Source organism: Rhinoderma darwinii, assembly GCF_050947455.1.
Source record: "Rhinoderma darwinii isolate aRhiDar2 chromosome 2 unlocalized genomic scaffold, aRhiDar2.hap1 SUPER_2_unloc_3, whole genome shotgun sequence".
Taxonomy (NCBI): domain Eukaryota; kingdom Metazoa; phylum Chordata; class Amphibia; order Anura; family Rhinodermatidae; genus Rhinoderma; species Rhinoderma darwinii.
In genome coordinates this window covers 142,875-155,360 of record NW_027461696.1, presented here as the reverse complement: position 1 = coordinate 155,360, position 12,486 = coordinate 142,875, and the positions used below count along the sequence as shown (strand labels likewise).

Genomic DNA, 12,486 nt, shown 5'->3' with positions numbered 1-12,486 from the left:
ACAAGAATATAACTACTATAATACTGCCCCCTATATACAAGAATATACCTACTATTATACTGCCCCTATATACAAGAATATAACTACTATAATACTGCCCTCTATATACAAGAATATAACTACTATAATACTGCCCCTATATACAAGAATATAACTACTATAATACTGCCCCTATATACAAGAATATAACTACTATAATACTGCCCCCTATATACAAGAATATTACTACTATAATACTGCCCCTATATACAACAATATAACTACTATAATACTGCCCCTATGTACAAGAATATAACTACTATAATACTGCCCCCTATATACAAGAATATAACTACTATAATACTGCCCCCTATCTTCAGGTGTATAATTACTGTTATGCTGCCCCCTATATACAAGAATATAACTACTATAATACTGCCCCTATATACAAGAATATAACTACTATAATACTGCCCCCTATATACAAGAATATACCTACTATTATACTGCCCCTATATACAAGAATATAACTACTATAATACTGCCCCCTATATACAAGAATATAACTACTATAATACTGCCCCCTATATACAAGAATATAACTACTATAATACTGCTCCTATATACAAGACTATAACTACTATAATACTGCTCCTATATACAAGAATATAACTACTATAATACTGCCCCTATATACAAGACTATAACTACTATAATACTGCCCCCTATATACAAGAATATACCTACTATTATACTGCCCCTATATACAAGAATATAACTACTATAATACTGCCCTCTATATACAAGAATATAACTACTATAATACTGCCCCTATATACAAGAATATAACTACTATAATACTGCCCCTATATACAAGAATATAACTACTATAATACTGCCCCTACATACAAGAATATAACTACTATAATACTGCCCCCTATATACAAGAATATAACTACTATAATACTGTCTCCTATATACAAGAATATAACTACTATAATACTGCCCCCTATATACAAGAATATAACTACTATAATACTGCCCCCTATATACAAGAATATTACTACTATAATACTGCTCCTATATACAAGAATATAACTACTATAATACTGCCCCCTATATACAAGAATATAACTACTATAATACTGCCCCCTATATACAAGAATATAACCACTATAATACTGCCTCCTATATACAAGAATATAACTGCTATAATACTGCCCCCTATATACAAGAATATAACTACTATAATACTGCTCCTATATACAAGAATATAACTACTATAATACTGCCCCTATATACAAGAATATAACTACTATAATACTGCTCCTATATACAAGAATATAACTACTATAATACTGCCTCCTATATACAAGAATATAACTACTATAATACTGCCCCCTATATACGAGAATATAACTACTATAATACTACTCCTATATACAAGAATATAACTACTATAATACTGCCCCCTATATACAAGAATATAACTACTATAATACTGCCCCCTATACACAAGAATATAACTACTATAATACTGCTCCTATATACAAGAATATAACTACTATAATACTGCTCCTATATACAAGAATATAACTACTATAATACTGCCCCTATATACAAGAATATAACTACTATAATACTGCCCCCTATATACAAGAATATAACTACTATAATACTGCCCCTATATACAAGAATATAACTACTATAATACTGCCCCCTATATACAAGAATATAACTACTATAATACTGCCCCCTATATACAAGAATATTACTACTATAATACTGCTCCTATATACAAGAATATAACTACTATAATACTGCCCCTATATACAAGAATATAACTACTATAATACTGCCCCTATATACAAGAATATAACTACTATAATACTGCCTCTATATACAAGAATATAACTACTATAATACTGCCCCCTATATACAAGAATATAACTACTATAATACTGCCCCCTATATACAAGAATATAACCACTATAATACTGCCCCCTATCTTCAGGTGTATAATTACTGTTATACTGCCCCCTAACTTCAGGTGTATAATTACTGTTATGCTGCCCCCTATCTTCAGGTGTATGTACTGTTATGCTGCCCCCTATCTTCAGGTGTATAATTACTGTTATGCTGCCCCCTATCTTCAGGTGTATAATTACTGTTATGCTGCCCCCTATCTTCAGGTGTATGTACTGTTATGCTGCCCCCTATCTTCAGGTGTATGTACTGTTATACTGCCCCCTATCTTCAGGTGTATAATTACTGTTATGCTGCCCCCTATCTTCAGGTGTATAATTACTGTTATGCTGCCCCCTATCTTCAGGTGTATGTACTGTTATGCTGCCCCCTATCTTCAGGTGTATAATTACTGTTATGCTGCCCCCTATCTTCAGGTGTATGTACTGTTATGCTGCCCCCTATCTTCAGGTGTATGTATTAGTGGTGTCTCTCTCGTCAGGTGCTGCTGGAGAAGTATAAGTATGTGGAGAACTTCTGTCTGATTGACGGCCGCCTCGTTATCTGCACCATCTCCTGTGTGTTCGCCATCGTTGCCTTGGTGTGGGATTATCTTCATCCCTTCCCTGAATCAAAACCTGTCCTTGCCTTCTGCGTCATATCATATCCTTTTGTTATCGGCGTTCATCAACCCCTCCTGACCTTGTCCTGCTCGCACAGCTGAGGTCTCGTTGTGATGTATCAGTTTATGAAATCCTCTGCTGCAGCATAAACCTCTTTCCTATTCTGATATCTCTGACCTTCACTGATAAGTTGTAACAGACCCTCAGCTGATTGAGCAGGACAAGGTCTGTACTGTGTTTCAGCCCCTGGGTGTAAGCTAGAATGTTTCAATTCACTGACTGCAAACAGATAACTAGGAAATGTTCAGGAATTCATTATATATGGAATATTCACTTATTTCCATAGTGTGCAGCATGCAGAGTTATTGCACCATCCACATGATTATCTACATGAGTTGTGTGTGGATGGTGATCGCAGGTTGTTTCCATGACAACGCTTCATCTATTTCTAGGGCTATAATTACATCCGGATGACATTGTGACTGTACAGCGACAATCCAGCTCTGATCTAAACAGCGGAGTCCTGTCTGACATACTGGTTGCTAGGGATGCACTGCCTAGAACCAGTCTTCTCAGTGAGGTTGTCAAGCTGCACCATAGCAACCAGCCTGTCTCCGGTTACTGCAGACAGAATCCCGTCTGATGGGAGAGCAGCGGGGGCAGAGGGGGCCGGGAGGTGGGACCGCAAGAAGCGAGCGCAGCGCAATGTAGTGCCGGGCGATAGTCCTCAAAATCACAAGGAATTGAACATGTGACTGCGATTACGATTAATGAACGATTGTTTAGGCCTCCCTGATTGCCCCCCACGCCATTAAATTAATATATATATCCCCCTTAGCCGGCTATATTATACTGTCTATAATATGCCCCCTGACACTGCCCCCGCACACTCTAATGCCCCCATAGGAGCAACCGCACACTATAGTGCCGCCATAGTTCCCCCCGCACATTATAGTGCCCCCCGCACACTATAATGTCCTCATAGTACCCCCCCCCCGCACACTATAGTGCCGCCATACTTCCCCCTGCACGCTGTAGTGCCCCCCGCACACTCTAATGCCCCCACAGTTCCCCCCGCACACTATAGCGCCCCCATAGTTCCCCCCGCACACTATAGCGCCCCCATAGTTCCCCCCGCACACTATAGCGCCCCCATAGTTCCCCCCGCACACTATAGCGCCCCCATAGTTCCCCCCGCACACTATAGCGCCCCCATAGTTCCCCCCGCACACTATAGCTCCCCACAGTGCCCCCCGCACACTATAGCGCCCCCACAGTGCCCCCCGCACACTATAGCGCCCCCACAGTGCCCCCCGCACACTATAGCGCCCCCACAGTGCCCCCCGCACACTATAGCGCCCCCACAGTGCCCCCCGCACACTATAGCGCCCCCACAGTGCCCCCCGCACACTATAGCGCCCCCACAGTGCCCCCCGCACACTATAGCGCCCCCACAGTGCCCCCCGCACACTATAGCGCCCCCACAGTGCCCCCCGCACACTATAGCGCCCCCACAGTGCCCCCCGCACACTATAGCGCCCCCACAGTGCCCCCCGCACACTATAGCGCCCCCACAGTGCCCCCCGCACACTATAGCGCCCCCACACACTATAGTGCCCCCCGCACACTATAGCGCCCCCACAGTGCCCCCCGCACACTATAGCGCCCCCACAGTGCCCCCCGCACACTATAGCGCCCCCACAGTTCCCCGCCGCACACTATAGCGCCCCCACACACTATAGCGCCCCCACAGTGCCCCTCGCACACTATAGCGCCCCCACAGTGCCCCCCGCACACTATAGCGCCCCCACAGTGCCCCCCGCACACTATAGCGCCCCCACAGTGCCCCCGCACACTATAGCGCCCCCACAGTGCCCCCTTCACACTATAGCACCCCCCGCACACTATAGCACCCCCCATAGTTCCCCCCCCGCACACTATAGCACCCCCCATAGTTCCCCCCCCCGCACACTATAGCACCCCCCATAGTTCCCCCCACACACTATAGCACCCCCCATATTTCCCCCCCGCACACTATAGCACCCCCCATAGTTCCCCCCACACACTATAGCACCCCCCCCCGCACACTATAGCGACCCCCATAGTTCCCCCCACACACTATAGCGCCCCCACACACTATAGCACCCCCCATAGTTCCCCCCCCCACACACTATAGCGCCCCCATAGTTCCCCCCACACACTATAGCGCCCCCACACACTTTAGCACCCCCCATAGTTCTCCCCACACACTATAGCACCCCCCATAGTTCCCCCCCCCACACTATAGCACCCCCCATAGTTCCCCCCACACACTATAGCACCCCCCATAGTTCCCCCCGCACACTATTGCGCCCCCCATAGTTCCCCCCACACACTAGCACCCCCCATAGTTCCCCCCGCACACTATAGTGCCCCCCGCACACTATAGCGCCCCCACAGTTCCCCCCGCACACTATAGCGCCCCCACAGTGCCCCCCACATACTCTAATGCGCCATAGTGCTAAACAAAAAATATAAAAAACCTACTTCACCCCGTTCCGATGAGGAGTGGGGGACATATGTGGTTGTGTTCAGATGGCACTGGTTTCTTTTGGGTGCTCGAGGTAGGGTCCCAAGCCGGGTTGTAGTCGGCACACCTTGCTTGTGTTACAAAAATAGAAATCTTTATTGGATGGATGGCAGAGGCTGCATGTGCGACGTCGACGTTTCGGTCGATAAGACCTTCGTCGGGCACTGAGCCGTGCTGGGGACTGGATCGGTGCAAAATATAATGCGTATGTAGCGCTGCTATAGTGAGTACTGGGCGGCTTACCGCTCTAGATGGGCGCTCCTTGGGTCTGTGTGGCTCGGGCAGACAGGTGTGATGATGTCACTGCACCGCGCCTGTCTATGCTGTAAATGGTGGAGCAGGGAGATGACTGCTCCCTGCTCCACCATTGCATTTACCTGTCCTGAGGATGCAGATGAAGTATAAACTGGGACAAAACTGAACTGGGGAAAAAAATGAAACGCACAAGACGACGTCTGTTATTTTTGTGCTAAATTTTGGTTTTATCTCTAGTTATCGCTCAGACCTGCCTGTAAGGGCCACTCCAGTCTTATGTAAATAAAGCTTCATTATGGCTTTTTAAGATCTCCGCCAGCTGTCAGTGAATATGAACATTATTTGCATGGAAATGTTGAAAACTTTTCCTGCAGAAATACTTCTCACAGCTGAGGGTTTGTTACATTTGCTACCAGTCTAGGATATCCTTACAGTCTGGACTCCAGATTGATACATTGTAACAAATAATTGGGACAGGATAGAGGTATGTGTTGCTGATGTGTTTATCTTTGAGCATTGCCTAAAGTGATACATTGTAGCAAACCCTCAGCTTTGAGAAAGGACTATGTCAGGACGGATATTCAGCCTCAGGTCTGGTGAATGTATGTATATCTATCTCTGGATGAGGGATTAGGTCAGTGGTCACTGGAAGATCACTCACATTTAATCTCTGGAGACTCTCAGGGCATGATGGGAGTTGTAGTTCATGTTCGGTGTTTCCTTTAACCCTCCGCCACTTATTTCCTGATGATGGGCGTCCTGACGGTTTACACCTCGTACAAGGAGAAGAGCATTTTCCTGGTCGCCCACAGAAAGGACCCGGCAGGGATGGACCCGGATGATATCTGGCACCTCTCCTCCAGTCTGAAAAGGTGAGAAGTGGAGACGATAGATAAGGGGCCGCAGCCGACCTCTGCTCATCCTGGACCTCCTGGTTCATGGACCGGCTGCCGGAGCATCAATAAGGACTGACCTTTGTAAGGGTTGTCCCGCAATGGACATTTATCACCTGTCTGTCTGATCGCTGGGATCCCCATCGATCACTGAAACGGGTCCTGTGCCCCTTTTTCCGCCTCACTGAAGCCCCCTCCCCCTCCACAGAAAGGAGGAGCTTGAATGGAGCGGCGGCCGAGTACGCACGGTTCCATTTAATGTCTATCAGACTGACGGACGCAGCCGAGTACAGCGCTCCGACATTTCCGTAGACATTGAATGTAACGGAAAACGCATGCTTGGCCACCGCTCCATTCCAGCTCCGAAGAATCGGGGGCCGTGTTATAGTGATCGGGGAGGTCCCAGCGATCAGACACTTATAACCTATCCAAATTATTAGATCGATAATTTGCCATTGTAAATATAAAAAAAACAAAAAAGAAGACGATAACGACACATATTATAAACCTCAGCTGCTGCAGAACCTCATGATACACACCAGCTCCCGCAGGACCTCAATAGACACAGCTGCTGCAGGACCTCATAATACACCTCAGCTGCTGCAGAACCTCATAATACACACCTCAGCTGCTGCAGAACCTCATAATACGCACCTCAGCTGCTGCAGGACCTCATAATACGCACCTCAGCTGCTGCAGGACCTCATAATACACACCTCAGCTGCTGCAGAACCTCATAATACACCTCAGCTGCTGCAGAACCTCATAATACACCTCAGCTGCTGCAGAACCTCATAATACACCTCAGCTGCTGCAGAACCTCATAGTACACCTCAGCTGCTGCAGAACCTCATAATACAGACCTCAGCTGCTGCAGAACCTCATAATACACCTCAGCTGCTGCAGAACCTCATAATACACCTCAGCTGCTGCAGAACCTCATAGTACACCTCAGCTGCTGCAGAACCTCATAATACAGACCTCAGCTGCTGCAGAACCTCATAATACACCTCAGCTGCTGCAGAACCTCATAATACAGACCTCAGCTGCTGCAGAACCTCATAATACAGACCTCAGCTGCTGCAGAGCCTCATAATACAGACCTCAGCTGCTGCAGAGCATCATAATACACACCTCAGCTGCTGCAGAGCCTCATACCACAACTCAGCTGCTGCAGAACCTCATAATACAGACCTCAGCTGCTGCAGAACCTCATAATACAGACCTCAGCTGCTGCAGAACCTCATAATACAGACCTCAGCTGCTGCAGAGCCTCATAATACACACCTCAGCTGCTGCAGGACCTCATAATACACACCTCAGCTGCTGCAGAGCCTCATAATACACACCTCAGCTGCTGCAGGACCTCATAATACAGACCTCAGCTGCTGCAGAGCCTCATAATACACACCTCAGCTGCTGCAGAGCCTCATAATACACACCTCAGCTGCTGCAGGACCTCATAATACACACCTCAGCTGCTGCAGAGCCTCATAATACACACCTCAGCTGCTGCAGGACCTCATAATACACACCTCAGCTGCTGCAGAGCCTCATAATACACACCTCAGCTGCTGCAGACTTTTTTTTTTATAAGACCTCAATCGATGGTGCTCCACCTGCTGTTATGTGGTCATGTGACTGCTGGGTGATTTGGGGGAGGGGTGATTATGTCACACATGGTGCGGGGGGCTGCGGCTGTGTACGCCTGTCTCCCGCCGCCTCTGACGTCTCGCTGTCTCCGCAGGTTTGATGATAAGTACACCCTGAAGGTCACCTTCATCAGCGGGAGGAGCCGGCTGCAGCGAGACGCCGAGTTCACCAAATCCATAGCCAAGTTCTTTGATGAGAACGGCACGTTAGTCATGGACCTGTTTGAGCCGGACGTCTCCAAGTTACACGACAGTCTGTCCGCCGAGAAGAAAATGAAATAGGATCCGGCGCCCGGGCCGAGACGTCACATTTTTACGCTGAGCGGGATAAACCAGAAGCGATGCCATCCTATAGGAACGTCTCCGCTCCCCCACCCTCTCCCTGACGGGCGCTACTATCCCGCACTTGTCCGGTTCTGGTTGTTCAGAGCTGCAGATCCCTCAGGTCGGCACAGGTGACGCGGTTCTGTTATGTCCCGGGGCTGTGAGCGTCTCACACGTCCAGACACCGCCCGCTACAACTCCTTAGAGGGGACCTCCACTTTTGAGCATCATTTATAATAAGTAAAGTTAAGTAACTTTGCAAATTCTTTACTGTTTACCTGTTATATCCCGTCTTCTCCTCCAGTCACATCCAGAGCTGCATTAATAATTTTTCTAGGACATGCTATTGTATGCTCCAGCCACCTCCTAGAGCTGCATTCCTATTTCTGCTGTTACATCCTGTCTTCTACTCCAATCACCTCCCATGCTGCATTCACACTTCTGTTCTGCTTCATTGCATTGCGGAAGCTGTAGTGTTCATTGCGACACGCTATATAGTTACGGTGTGGCAGAATGCGCTGTATTATGGCGGCTCGGTTCAGCTGTACTGGCCATTGAGTACATGCGGTGCAATGCATTATGGGAGCGTTTGTGATCAAGCATGTGGCCTAGTGGAAGCCAGCAGAATTATGACTGCAGCTCTGGGAGTGAATGGAGTATAAAGGCCTGAAGACATATGTAGATGTAACCTGGGAAATGATGAGGAAAAGGGAAGCTGCAGTAGTGCAGAGCCCAGGAGAAGCAGAGAGGACCCCAGCCCTCCAGCGCCCCCTATGTAGACTAAGGTCATATGACAAGTCACAGCGTCGCCACCATCGAGTCACACACTGCACAACTGAGCCCAGCGTTCACATGCGGGACTACAACTCCCATCATCCTCTACCTGTGAGAGCCAGGGGGTGACTACTTCAAACTTCCATCCATTCCAAGCACAGTGTCTGTTACAGTCCCCGCACCCGGACATCCCCCAAGTCCTTGAGGAGTCCTCTCAATCATACCGGCTACTGGGAAAGCTGGGTGACCACCAATATAGCCTTCATTACAGGGGCTGTCACCTAGACTCCTAACATCTGCCTCGTAATCTGTGTTCAGGACTCTAGGAAAGCTGGGTGACCCATAATGGGGTCATGTTGATAGTCACCCAGCTTTCCCAGAAACAGCTGACAACCCCTTTTTAATGGCTGCTATAGTGGTTGTCACCCAGCTTTCCCAGAAACAGAAAAAAAGAAACCGCTGACAACCCCCTTTTAATAACGGCAGCCATAGTGGTTGTCACCCAGCTTTCCCAGAAACCAGAGGACTCGAGGATTTGTATTTATGGCAGGGACAAATGTCCTCTAGACGCGATGTTCACCTCCGCAAAACAATTTTATTGTCGCACCATCTAAAAAGCAGCAACTTTTTAATTGGTCTTGATCAAAAATTTTCTTCTCAAAGCTTCTATGTAAACCAATATGTCTCCATGGTAACAGACAACGAACAATCCCTGTAGTCTGATCGTGCAGTCACACTCTCTCCTGTCCGTTCTTTCATTATTGTTATTTTACTAAACCTACGTCAGCGTAAAGACAGGAACGGACGGTAGGGAAGCAGGACTGCAGGATCAGACGACACAGGTTTTGTTTGTAGTCTGTTACCATGGCGACACTTCACCGCATAGGAGCTGTAGAAACAAAACCATAGCAGATTTTTAATAACGTCCTATGGCAAAGTTGCTTCGTTTTTCGCTTTAGATGCATTGGGACCATCGAAAAAGGACAAAAACAATTTTTGGGTTGGGAAGGTGGACGTAACCCTGATGACTAGGACTCCACGGCAATATCTGATAGTAAAATGGCGGCGTTACTGCGACTCGCACGTGACCTCCATTATTATGAGAGAAAGTTGTAAGCGACCTGCAAAGACCGCGAGACCCTCGACCCGGCCAAAATTCTTGGGATCGTCGCACAATTGCCGAAACGTTGACCTGATTACGGTCAGGGCCTCATGGCGGAGTTATTAAACGCATGTCTCTTACTAAACACGCCCTCGTAGAGAAGCCCCCGAGTCTACAGCAACGCAGATATTGAAAATTTTGTCCAAATTTTTTTTTTTAGGTGGAGTTTAGAGAATTTTTTTTTTTTTTTTTTTTTTTTTTTCCCCACCACTGGATTTCACCCATAATAGGGTTGGGGTCTATATATAAATGATCATTAACCCTCAATACGTCCAGGTCGGCCGTTAATATTGGTCACGTCAGTGGAGCACTTGGCCAAGTTCCACCTATAGATGCTAGAGGAATTGAATAGCGACCAGTCCTTATTGGTAAATATTGAACTTAATAGGGGTTCTGATAGGCGTCCGTATTGGGGTGTCTGTATCTTCATGGTCCATGGAACGGCCCTCGGCTGCCATTGTTATGTTATATTTTTGTATATTTTTACTTGACCTCCTCCGTCGCCTTTTTTTTCTTTCCATTCTTATGTTTTATTTATTTGATAGAAATACACGTTTTTTGAGGGTATATTTTGTACAGTGGGGGAGGGGGGGACTCATTGTGAAGCGGGGAGAGCAGCGGTGCTGTGTGTGTGTGACGCTTCGCTCTGTCTTAAGGCCGATATCTATTATTATAAACAATAAAGGAAGAAGCATTTTTAGATCTGAGGTCACGTTCCACTTCTGACCTTCCGTTTAGCGTTTCCTTTCCTGATCTGCACTTTTCTAAGTCTGTTTTTCCAATAAAAAGGAGAGAAGCGGTTCAAAACATCGAGCTGTCGGCTGTCAGTCACTGGAGCGCTGCCCCGGGGGGCTCGAGGCTTTTATATGGGTCCCATAAATGGTTACAATATGGCGTCTACATTCTAGCAGCTCGTTGACAACTTTTTTCCCACGCCGGCAACTATGTCAGACTCCACCCTCTTGTGTTCAAGAAGTTAGAAATGATGCATCATGGGAAATATAGAAAATAAAAGATGAAGAAAATTTCATTATAGAATTTTCAAGCTCAATCATGAGTGGTGTTCTACGAGGGGTCATCCGTGTTACTGCCGGGGGATATTGTGAAGGAATTTGGACTTATCGTGACTGACCTTGGGACTGTGGCCAAAGTTCGACGTGGTTGCCGGCTGCGTGATCTTTCGTTATGGACGACCGCTCGTCATGCCACAAGGTAAACATTGGAACGCGAGAACCAGCGAAGAAAATTAAAGTAAAGCCTTCAATCGTGTCGTTTTTAGGCCCAAAATTTGAAGCTGATTCATTTCTTAATATAACTTTATAGCGGTCGGAGATCAGTTTTTCTGATACACAGCTCCAAATCCTCTGCGTAGACATATAACATGATAAATTCTGTCTTCCTGCAGCCGCCACTAGGGGGAGCTCACTGAAGACAGAGTAAAGGGGTTTTCCAGTCATAAGAAATTTATGAGAATACAGAAAAGGAAAAACAAACAAATCCCCGGACATAAGCCGCGCCCACCAGGATAAGAAAGTAGATGACCATTTTATTTCAAATACCCAGGTACACGACCGGTAGTAAAAAATTAAAAAAATATAAGCGGAGCGAACGAGGAAAACCGTGGCCAGGTATATAGGGGGTGGTGCAGCAGCAAAAAATGAATAGTTGATGAAGTTCCATATATATAGATATATGCGATGACCTGACGTCACTCACCACCGTAACAGGGATTGCAGTTGATTGGCTGACGCGTTTCGTCCCGGACTTTCTCACAGCTGTGATGAGCATCATCATCTGCACGTCTTTATATAGTGTCACGTTTAAAGGTACGGTATCACCCATCATTAAACAGAACTAAATATCAAAGTGTCACGTAATAAAGTAACTTCGATGTTCTGCATAAAATGCAAATTTAATAGGAAGATCAAAAAAAGAGGAGAGAGGTTATTGGCACGTAGATTATAAAGGTCTTTTCCTCCCTCCGAAATGGAGATTACTCAGGAAATCATATAATCGGGTAACGAACCTGAGAGCGGGGGCCCTCCTGGGAAAGGTGAGATCAAAGGCGACGGAGGCAGCGACAATACCCTAAGGCCTCGTTCACATCTGCGTTGGGGTCCCGTCCTGACGTTCCGTCGGAGGTTTCCATCAGAACGGGTCCCTGAACAGACACAAATGGAAACCAGATGTTTCCATCACCATTGATTTCAATGGTGCCGGTGCCGTGGTTTCCGTTTGCCTCTTTTGTGCACCGGACCCGTCGTTTTGCCGGAAGCAATAGCGTAGTCGA

The 12,486-nt window shown here is 46.6% G+C and overlaps 2 protein-coding genes across 2 annotated transcripts in view; one reads left to right on the top strand and one right to left on the bottom strand.

Moving 5' to 3' along the window:
• The window catches only part of XRRA1 (X-ray radiation resistance associated 1), a 94,290-nt gene extending 88,031 nt beyond the window's left edge, over nt 1–6,259 (bottom strand). Inside the window, exon 1 of the mRNA XM_075847236.1 lies at nt 6,053–6,259. The gene's annotated coding sequence lies outside the window, so the exon portion shown is untranslated. The remainder of the gene's footprint in view (nt 1–6,052) is intronic.
• SPCS2 (signal peptidase complex subunit 2) overlaps nt 1–11,005 on the top strand; it is a 28,230-nt gene extending 17,225 nt beyond the window's left edge. The window contains exons 3-5 of the mRNA XM_075847240.1: nt 2,447–2,607; nt 6,129–6,263; nt 8,032–11,005. Coding sequence (XP_075703355.1) covers nt 2,447–2,607; nt 6,129–6,263; nt 8,032–8,218 — 483 coding nt within the window. The 3' untranslated portion in view covers nt 8,219–11,005. The remainder of the gene's footprint in view (nt 1–2,446; nt 2,608–6,128; nt 6,264–8,031) is intronic.
• The last annotated feature ends 1,481 nt before the right edge of the window (nt 11,006–12,486 follow it).